The 11,236-nt window shown below is 41.8% G+C and overlaps 1 protein-coding gene across 1 annotated transcript; it reads right to left on the bottom strand.

Moving 5' to 3' along the window:
* Nucleotides 1–395: 395 nt before the first annotated feature.
* On the bottom strand, nt 396–9,875 carry LOC135475066 (uncharacterized). Its single transcript, XM_064754809.1, has 3 exons — nt 8,292–9,875; nt 2,612–2,754; nt 396–528 (listed from the first exon to the last, which is right to left on the bottom strand). Exons 1-3 carry the CDS (start codon nt 9,390–9,392, stop codon nt 396–398), a joined length of 1,377 nt encoding a protein of 458 aa, XP_064610879.1. The 5' UTR covers nt 9,393–9,875.
* Nucleotides 9,876–11,236: the final 1,361 nt, after the last annotated feature.

Genomic DNA, 11,236 nt, shown 5'->3' on the forward strand with positions numbered 1-11,236 from the left:
GACTTTTGACATATTGAAAAACGTTTGGTCTATGTCAAAAATATTGTCAAGAGTTGCACAGGAATTAGGTACAACTGTTTTTGTGAAAACAATACAGCACGAGTTTGGCTTTCAGATGGGCTGAAATTACATGTGTGTGACAGGAAACATGGAATAAAATGGCAAAAGCAGCCATGGAGCCAATACATAGTGGATTGACAGTCAAAAGTACTCAAATACTAGTATCTGAAATGGATACGTTTTTAATTAATCCTTGATACTCTCCTTGATCATTGCACACTGTATTGAACACTGGCAGTATGACGATATGGTAAAAAAGTGACTTTCCGCCGTCCGTGTCTGCCTATCCCTTGTCTGCATCACAACGGCTGATTATCAGCCTCTGCCCGTCGTGTTTAGCCGTCTTCGTCCTCCTGCCCACACCTCAGGTATCGGTTCTTCGTCCCTTTCTTGCCGATAGACTGTTGGTAACTGTACAGCTGTTTTTCCAGAGCATAATTCTCAGCTTGTAGCGCCAGGATTTCACGTCTGTTAGAAAACAAAGGCAATCAAGTGTGTTATAATTGGGCATATATGAGCACATAGGGCTTGTAGCACAAGTCTGACTCGATTCACGCGAAAAAGAAATGAACAAATTCAGAAAATTTGCATCCCACGCTAAGCACGCGAAATTTATGGATTGATCAAGAATGCTGTCGAATGTACTTGATCTGATGGGTCACAAAATGAAATAGCGCACGAACTGTAATCGAAATGGGATAATATTTGAAGCAGTAATTGCACGGTAACCAAAGCTTGACAGTGGAAAAAACCTAAAATACCTTCCTCACTAGTATATTTTTTTTGTCCATGAATAGTTTTTACACGTCCTTGTGGTTCGTTGGTCAGATGGACACCAATGCAGCTTACCTATAGTAGCCTAACTGAAAAGGTATCTGACAGTTAAAGAACTGGTTCGTTACAATTTTTGATGCCCTTGACAAGTGAGGCCGTATGGTGCGAAATCAACTTTTGCTTCCACTCCGGGCTTAAGTCAAACAGTTTGTCATATACCTAACGAAGGCCAGTGGTTTTCTCTGGTCACTCTGGTTTCCATAACTCTGACCGCGGTAAAAATATTTGTGTACAGAATTAAACAGCACGAAGATGAATACATAAATGTCAAAATCCTGGCGTTAATCATTTGTAACCATTTGCCTGTCTTCAAATCAGAATGAGGTATGGCTAGGCTTGTGCTATTTTAGTAACCTTAATGGTGAAGAATATTCACACGTGTTCGGTGGTAGAACGTTTTAAGCCCCTATACCTGTGCAGGTCGTTTGTTCGATTTATTAAGTCCAAAATCCTAAAATGACTTAGTTACAGCATGAGGTAGAACGACAGCACCCATATCATTGGATAGGCTGTCCTTGGGTTTGGAGGTGATCAATAAAATGCTTAATCGTATGATTCAAATTTGATATAATTTATCATGTGATATGACGCACGGGAAATCTTTACATAATAAAACAGGTTGGCCAGGTATAAAATATTTATATTATTTATAGTGACCGTCTCAATGATGACTGCAATCGACCCTTCATGTGTCTTTGCATGGAATGGGACACCAGAGAGTACGACCAGCTCTGGATAGCGACAGTGTTGGAAACTTATTTGAATTCGCATTAGCTCTGTCCAGTGATATACGTAAATGTTGTCACCAAGTCTGTGCCACTATGCAAGAAATTTGCCATCATGATGTTTCACTGTAGGTAGATTATCCTTCTCTCTCTTTATTTTTTTTCTTCTTCTTTTATGGGAAGAAATGCCAGGTGTAACACGGGTATAAGATAGAGACAGCCTGATTAAGGTATTCCGATTAACAACAACCCAAGTGCACTTTTCTCCTTGAAGAGAAGATCGCAACTCATGTACACACATGCATGTATGTAAAAAGGACAGGAACATTTGAATATACATGTAATGCCATTTCTTCTCCGTAATGCAGTATGTTGACGAACGCGACAGGACATCGTCTAGCAGAACTATCGTCACTCACATGTGCATGTATGCTCAATGTCTCGTGCTTTGGTGGTAGTTTGGCATGGTAAACATTGGCTTTACAGTTAAACATGCGTAATGTAGATTTGCCCTAGCATTAAACAGTTCTGGGCCACTGATTCGGTAACAGTGCCACAAATACATCATGGGTTGTTGACAAAATGTGATAGAGTTTTGTCTTTTCATTGACAGAACTGAGAAGTTTTGCCCAAGAATACAACATACACTCCCACTGTACCACTTCTTACATGCAGGTTACCTATGACCTTTCTTACAGAAGAAATATCGCTAGACTGAATTTTTGTGACAGTGTTGCACAGAAAAGTGCAAGGTTAACGTGGTGGTAAGGCAAATAAGTACTACAAGAATTTTTGTTACAAAGTTGTACAGAAAAGTGCAAGGTTAACGTGTTGGTAAGGCAAATAAGTACTGCTCGAATGTTTGATTCAAAAATATTTATTTACTTGAAGTTGACAATGTACTATTTAAATACTTGGAGTTATAGTAAGAAAAATCATTAGGATAGTATAGCAAGGCTTCCTCAACATTCTGACCACATGACTGTACTCACAACATCTGATGCCTCTGGATCCTGCTGACGTCATCGAGCCTGTGGTAGGTGGGGCCCATCAGTAACAGTGACTCGATCCACTCTATCTGTATTGTCATTCGTCTCTCCTCCGCGTCCAGGTATAAGCTCTCGGGGTGGGTGATCTACAAGTATCAGACAACCCACAGCCATTATACATACACCTCGCTGAGCCCCCAATTTGCCAGCCGCCAGCACTTATCTCCGACCTAATATGTAACGGATTCCGTGACGCTCACATTGACAGTGTGCCCGCCTAATTTGAGAAGACAACGTCGGCCACGTCTTGACAGAGTCTGTGGGAGATATCAAGACAAGCCTTACTTTTAATTATTTTTGTCTTACAAGTTTGTCGAAACTCCCTTAAATCAAGTTGACTTTTTCTGTGTCTTGTGGGCAGGAAGATGAGATATGTTAAGAAACAAAAATGGCGCATGAGTGGTTCCTTCCACATACTGTCGATAATCTTTTAAGAGTCCGATTTCCATAGTACACTTCTGATGTATTTTTTCTGGTTATGAAAGGTAGTGGATAGTGGGTTGTGTTGGAGTGCTAGTGATGGTGCATTGCTTTGAGTAGCTGGACACAATTCAACGATTTGGGTCAATCCCTGCTGGTGATGTGGTTTTCGAGAATCACGTGGTGCAGTAGTGGGGATGAGTTGGTCTTACATGAATTTCTTACGATATTACATGTACTTGCCTTCCATCAATGTGGCATGCAAGCAAAGTTGGTGGAAAGTACAAATTTGCGTTTGTCGGTGAAGTGTTTGCTTAGAGTAATTGAACCAATTTGTGTCGGTTCTCCGAAGCGTTCTTTGAAACAAAAATAATAAAATTTAACATATGCTATAGCCTAGCCTTGACAACTGTATTCACAGTTCATGCCGCCAACCGGTAGGATGAGCCTAGCTCAAAGTTAAAGTCTCTTGGCACAGAGCCACAAAATCACTTTGTGGGCACGCATATTAAACACAACCCTAGACAGATATGTACAGGTTTTATTGGTTGGACCCCTGAGCGACTCTAACATCACTGATTAATGTTAGAGAAACTACACGAACTATGCTACCTCAGGCTGTTCCCCAAATTCCTGGAAACGTCATGGATACATGTAGAACACAGGGCAATCAGGTGTGCATTGTACGAATATGTAGGAGTGTATGCACAACAGGCTGTGAGTAGATGGGTCATAACCGCACAGGGATGGTTTTCATGTGGCATACAAACGGTGTCCAGTGTACAGGTGGTGCAATGGGGCATGTAGGGTGTAAAGGTAACTGTAAATATATAACTCAGATTCGAGTGGCGAAACAAGGAGAAACGCTGTCATATTCGCTGTATTTCTTTAAATACATGTAAAAACAACACCTACATCCACACCTGTCACTGATGGTTCTGCGTTGTACTTCAACATTTACCGGAATTAAAGAGAAATCTCACCCACAGTATCTCATTTTCCCCCTCATCATTGTTGTCTTGTTTATATCCCAAGCGGAGACCTCCGTGGCTCAGTTGGTTAGCGCGCTAGCGTAGCGTTATGACCAAGGAGCCTCTCACCAGTGCGGTCGCTATGAGTTCAAGTCCAGTTCATGCTGGCTTCCTCTCCGGTCGTACATGGGAAGGTCTGCAGCAACCTGCGGATAGTTGTAGGTTTCCACCGGCTCTACCCGGCTTCCTCCCACCATAATGCTGACCTCCGTTGTATTACTGAAATATTCTTGAGCACGGCGTAAAACATCAATCAAATAAATAAATAAATATATCCCAGCGTCTTCTGCGGAGCCACCACATAAGAGGTTAATGCAAGGTACCAGACATTACTATTCTGCACAGACGAGGAGCCCAAAAAATCGTACAGCACATTTGATTTCGTTTCACATTGTAACTTTGCCATTCGAATCGAGGTACATGTTTTCAACTATGCAGATAGGTATGTAGCCAGTATACAAGCGGTGCTCAGACGGTATGTAGGCGATGGATGGCTTAATACAATATTAACTGTAGCGTCGGGCTCTTCTGATGCTATATTCTTATTTCGACAGTTCTGACATAAGCTCGAGAAAAGCGCATCCTAGATACCACAAAATTATCGTGATTATTTTGAGCTATCCATTGGGAAGGATAACAGAACAAAGAAACCAGTAAATCTTGCTTGGACATCCTTATGATGTGGCTGAGCTTTATACAGTGCTAGTCCCAAAACTGCATTATACATGTACCTCAGACCAGTGAAATCCGTGAACGGCGGAGCGGCCGGAGTAAATGTCTGTCTGGGGAATGGTTGGCGTGTCAAGCAGCGATTAGCAGGGATCACCGGAAGTTCATCCTCCCCAGGAGTCCCAAGTGACTGGAGATGCGAAGACCACCTTGTCAATGGTGGACAATTTAGGAGAACTCAGGACATATTAGGACTGCTAAAATGAGCCAAACAATCGTACTAAGATGACTGGATTGGGGTCTCGGAGGGTATTTACGTGTAACTGAGATTTTTGCATTTCTCATGCCTGATGGAAGCGTTCAAGAAGTTTGGAAGTTTATTCCTTCTCAGGTACCTGCCCTAAAACACTGTGGTTCGAAGATGGCCATTTTCGGAGCGGTACAAAAAATCAATACACAGCGTTAAAATGCTATACTTCGTGTCTGAGTTATTTAGATCGGGATTGTTGTATGCTTCGTGGGGTTTGACTGAAATGTACCACTGGGTATCCGACACAAAATGTTCAGGGCATTCTTGGAATTAGTGTAGAAGTCTTCTAATCTCATTTGTCATGGTGACGGAGTGATCTCACATAAGTTACACTTCCTTTGATTGACAAGTCCGTGTTTTTATTGTGCGCTATAGCCAAGAACCTCAGGTATTGAATTAGCATTCGTAAACATGTAGATACCCACAGGAGGAGGGATTTTCTGCGAAACCTACACGGATATGGGTTTACTGATGACAGTCATATTCTGGCATATGGTGAGCTTTCTCAGTGTAAATACATCATTGTAAAAAGTACACCATCGCTGTAATCTATCTGACGCTGGCCATCTTCTCGCCACCAGAGACCTGAACCGAGGGACAACCACGAGGGAATGATGCTTGCATGCTTTGTTTGTTTATTAGTGTGGTGAACTTTTCTGTTTTTATCTCCATCTATCACTCTGTTTTCTCTGTCATTATGTGGTTAAATGTAACCTTCACTATCGTGTACAGCTGTGTATCCATGAAAAATAAGGAATGCCACAGAAAATTTCATTACTCATACTGGAGACAATGTTACCACACGTACCGGGATCACTTACGGGTTACGGGAAGCATACAGTTGTCTATAGCTTTACCGTTATTCAGTGTTATTTGTGCAATTGCTATTTCATTTCAATTCCAATTTAAATTATCACCACGCAGGAATATGTGATCGGCCTAATTTACTAAATGAATCGTAACAGCATGCTGTAAAATGAACTCACATTTACACGCACAACAGCGTAATGCAAGACGGGGCGTAATCACCTGATAAGCGATCTCAGGCATTACGTCCTATACTGCAAGTGCCGTTAAATAGACAGGCAGTCAGCGGGTAAGACATCTCAGGCGTTACGTCCTATACTGCAAATGGCATGAAATAGACGGGCAACCAGGGTGAACGTTTCAGGCTTATCTTGATGTAAACTATATGTACGGACTACATAGTGACTTAACGCGACATTGGAACTTCTAGCGAAAAACGTAACGTTGGTAAATACCTCGTTGCCGAATCATTTGCCACATCGTAGTCTAGGTGTAGTCTGACCGCCTTATAACCGTGCTATTGGTCCTCACAGGAATATGCCCGCGAGCGTCCTCGTAACTCAATCATTGCCCTGTTTGCTGTCATCAGAGTTAAAGCATTTACATGGTCAGGATTAATCTTCTTCCGTGTACGGAGTAAAGTTTGTTTTCCAGTCTGCTGATCGGCCAGTTCAGCGCACAAATACCATCGACCATGATAATACTATCTAACGGATTTACTCACTTACGAAACATCAATTTTGTGGAATTTTTGGTGAATTCCGTTTACCTGGGCTAAATCTTGTTTCGCTGCTCTTGTTAAACTCTTCAAGACACAAACCCTAAATAGCCACACGTGAACAGAAAGATGAAAGACACATTTATGTCTTAAATATCATCCCACGTCCCACACGCGTCTGTAGGAGGTGCGAATTAAATTTTACATTCACCTTTACTTTAAATATATATACACGAATTCCAAGAAAACAACTGCAGAATATAAGTATATAAGTAGTATGAGCAGCGTTTCTCTTCCCTGGGCGTTTGTAAGAAAAGGGAAAAGAAAAGCAAATCGGTTGTAGTCTCGTGAGAGTTCCAATAGCGAAGGTCACTTAACTAATATTACAGTCCCTTGCGTCACTACCGGATAGACGGTTAGCTATCCTAAAGGCGAACTTAATGCTGATTAGGCCATGACAATTCCCCAAATGAGCGGGAACAGTGGTGAAAATAACCTACAATCACTTATTGATGCTATATAACCGCAATTACCGATCTGAATGTCAGTCTTAACAGAGCGAATGACAGCCCATACTCGGGCGTGTATGTGCACCCAATAAAAAACAAGTACAAGTTCAAGATTACAAGAGGATCTAATAAATTTATGTTACCTCGTAATTTTGATTTTATTGTGATCGACATTTTTGCCAGTAAATGAAACTTTTCGACAGCTTTTTTGGAACCGATCTAGTCTGTGACGTAAAGAGCGTTTTTGGTGAATACTGTACCAAGACAATCTGCATGACCCAGTCACATCATAAGGAAGAGCTTGCCAGTAATATGTGGTAAAGCTTGGTTTACAGGTTGCTGCTCTCACACGTTAAGCTCGCTGAACAAATACCGTGTGATTGTAACGGTACCAGTTACCAATTCTTGTCACTACAAGGATTGTACGTCTTAAAAAAAATCAGAGCATGAAGAGTAAAAGCAGAGCAATGAAGAAAGAATGATAGTTATATTTAACCGGTCAAATTCGGCCTCAATTTCAAATGTAAAGAGAAAAAAAATAAGGACTTTATTTATTTGATTGTTGGCATGTCCAAGGAAATTTCACTTGTACAATGGTTGTCAGTATTATGGACGAAGAAAAACTGAGTGCCACGGGTAAACCACCGAATTTTACAAATTACCTTCCCAAGGACGGGTTTGAACTTGCACTTCCTGTGTTTCAACGTGTGAAAGACAAGCACAGTAACACCGCTGGCTTAAAATAAATGCCCTGGGCTGTTCTTATATGCACTGGAATGTTTGTTCATCATTGATGAACGAGACATTATACTCATGATTATGTTGACTGTCACCTCTGTATTACTTCATGTCAGCGAGTCCTATCGTGAGACGTGTCCTCCATGGATTTACGTTATTTACAATCATTTACTCAGAGTGTTCCGATACCTTAGGCTATGGCTGTTGCCAATATGATATGATATGAAATATTCACCTACAAACAACATTTATAGATCTTTCCTTTTGAAAGTGTACCATTCCACCCAGAATATTTTACATTAATAATGAGCTAGTATAGACAAGCGTTTCATCGGGGGGGACTGGAGGGGGAGGCGGTGGAAGAGGTAATTTCTCACTGTCCCCTCGGGGTGAATAGGTTTACTTGTATTGATCTACCTACCTCTTTAACTGGGATGGCTGTGTTCACAAGGAAGCCTTCATCAAGGTCCTGTTGGACAAAGTACTTAGAGTGAGGACCTTTTCCCATCTTGAACTTGGCCCCCGAGGGCAAAACTGAATTGATATTCCAGCAAACGTATCGGGCAAACTTCCTCGGAACATGGGAAATGTCCGTGTAATAGAGTCTGAAGCTCAGTGTCTGGCCGTTCAGATCGCTCTCAATAAGCCAGGCTTGTTTGTCACGATCGTAGAAGTGAGCACGGTTTCGTCCATGGGTTATCGGTTCCAGAATGACTTCGCTCACAGCGGTCACCGACAGCATGTGCACCCGTATTTTCATTTTTGATCTCCCTTGGGTGACTTCGTGGAGGGGCGCGCCAACCACGTAGCCCATACCCGATCCCGATATGTCAAAGGTTTCTTCGAGGACATTGGAATCGTATTCATACTCCTCTCCCAGAAATATTTGATATCTTAGGTGACTGAGATGGTCGAAGCTAGTGTGACGGTGTAAATGAACGACGGCCTTACCCTCGGTCTCGCCCGAGTCCCCAAATGGATATAGCGACACACCCCAATCATCAAGGCCAAACGAAAAATAAGTCGACTCAATGTGGTTATTGTAACCAGGTTTCAGATGATTGTCTTTTGGCAGTGCAAGAAGGCACTCGAAGGACGTAATAATGTTTCTCATTTCAAGCTCTACAAGAAATTCTCCGTTTTCTTGCATGAAATTCCTTACGGCCAACTCGTTCAAACATATAAACGTTTTGCGGCCATGAATGCAGTTCTCTATAGTAAAATCACAACCGGTTTCAATGAAGGATTCGTTTTTGGTAAAATGGTCTTTGTTCACCATGGTGAAAGAGTAATCCAGTTTGCAGGTCATGCCGGCTGCTACCGTCCTTAGCTTGAGGTAAGAGCCTAGGTGCTTCTCCCCTTTCATAAAGGACACCGTCCATTTCTGATGACCGTAAGTGAAATCCTTAGAGTAAATGTCATGAGCAAACTGCTCCTTGACCACGCGGTTTGGCAATAGGAAAGTGAATACCTGTGTGTCGAATCTGTCGTTGAGCTTCACATAACGGTACAATTTCGCCATGCTGTCCACGCTACTACAGTCTCCTTTTAATGCACTGCTTGAAACGAGTTTTCACAACGAACTGCTGCCCTCCTGGTGTGGTTTTACACACACAAAAAATAATGCATTCATCAATCATTTATCTCAGTTCTCACCAACAACATCCTTGCCTGGTTATTCTTGCCAAAACCGTTTCCTTAGCGGAGACTTCGATGTCTGTGAGATTGTACTGGTGGGAGCCAGCGGCGGTGTTGGGATTACTGAAGGATAATACCCCTGTGAGCGACGAAAGCATCGATTCGTCGACACCTGGAACGTCGGCCTCTCCACCTTAACGTGTACACAAATGCCGCTTTTGACACTGGGCTGCTGGTTGGTTATAACACACGGGATAGTCCACCACATCTACCATTCGCTCATCTGTCTTGTACGCCTTAATATGCTTTGCTCTTTCTCCGGGCTCCGGGAGGCGCTTTATACTTAGGTGTGTAACAGGACACGACGAAAATCGTCAACGATCGGCCATCTGGAAGAAATAAATGAATTATTAATCTATCTCTCATCATTGCAAACGTAGAACCGTACCGATATCAAATCAATACCACATACACAAATGATTCAGGTTTGAAGATAACGGAAGTCATGGTTGGAGTTTCCATATACTTGGTGTTCGAGCAATCCGTGTCCAGAACGGTGAGGATTTCTCATTGGTTATACATGCCAGTTAAAACCAATATCAAACAAAAGGAAGGCGATAAACATGAATAACTAATAACTACCACAGAATCTGTCTACCCAGAAACTATACTGAGAACGGGTTAATTCTTAATATGAGCCTGTTAATAATAGTCTTTACATAAGATGATCCGCCTATATTCTGCATGCCCCTACCCATTCTCATCAATGTGTTGGGTTTATCCCGCACGGGCTATTTTGTTCATATGCAATGTACAATGTATGCAGTATACCAGAGTTACAAACAACAGCCTTTCCATGCTTCAGACTGAATTGTGAATTTATTTTTAATTCCCCCATAAAATAGTAATTTAGCTTCATATTCTTTAAGACCGTTTAAGTTCAGTAATTTTGAAAAACTTTAATTACTTGGTTTTTGACTAAACCACAAAACAGAAAAAAAAACACAAAGCGAAATGAAGACGCCGTAGAAAATCACTAAATGATGACCACAGGGGTGTCTACTAACCGGTGTAGCCTACATGTACAACAGCTTTTTGTGTTGGAACTTGATAGCAAATGTCATCAGGATACTCCCATATAACGAACTTATCAACCAAAACATCTTTTCAGATCGAACAAGCAGGGAACCAACCAGGGAATCATGTCCCACCTAACACTCACATAAGTTCCGTATCGATTACAGGAGATTCATTAGGTGGAATACAGAAGAAGCGCATTCACAGCTAATCCCTGTCAATGACCCCCCAATATTATTGCCAGAAATGTTTGGACCTGGTTTTATCCAGAAGCCATTAAATAGGCTAACCGGAAATTGGATAATCTAGGATGGGAACAGCGCTTTTATTTACCTTACTGATTGTGTTCATGAGATTGGGTCCTTAAGGGGGATAATCGTTGTTGAGGTTACGCCAGGTTTTGGACGGTGCGATCTGTTAACGTTTACCAAGGGAACTCTGTCTGTAAGAGAATCCGCCATACGTGATGGTGCTGAATTAGAAAAAACCGATAAAGGCCGACCAATTCCAGATTTTTTACGTAGAATAATAATGTATATCCCACACCGCAGACGTTTTAAGCCATACCTGCCAGTAGAATTTATTTCCACATGGCAGAATTAGAAAAACAAAACTAAACGTGGTTTACACTGCAGTCCTTTGTATTTCGTG

This window comes from Liolophura sinensis, chromosome 9 (assembly GCF_032854445.1).
Source record: "Liolophura sinensis isolate JHLJ2023 chromosome 9, CUHK_Ljap_v2, whole genome shotgun sequence".
Lineage (NCBI taxonomy): Eukaryota > Metazoa > Mollusca > Polyplacophora > Chitonida > Chitonidae > Liolophura > Liolophura sinensis.

Bases quoted from the DNA above. Each gene is read 5' to 3' on its own strand.
- LOC135475066 (XM_064754809.1), bottom strand. From the start codon at position 9,392: ATGGCGAAATTGTACCGTTATGTGAAGCTCAACGACAGATTCGACACA. The intron at 2,755-8,291 runs GTAGGTAGATCA...TGATACTTGTAG, and splicing joins CAGCCATCCCAGTTAAAGAG to ATCACCCACCCCGAGAGCTT. The intron at 529-2,611 runs GTGAGTACAGTC...GTTTTCTAACAG, and splicing joins ATCCAGAGGCATCAGATGTT to ACGTGAAATCCTGGCGCTAC.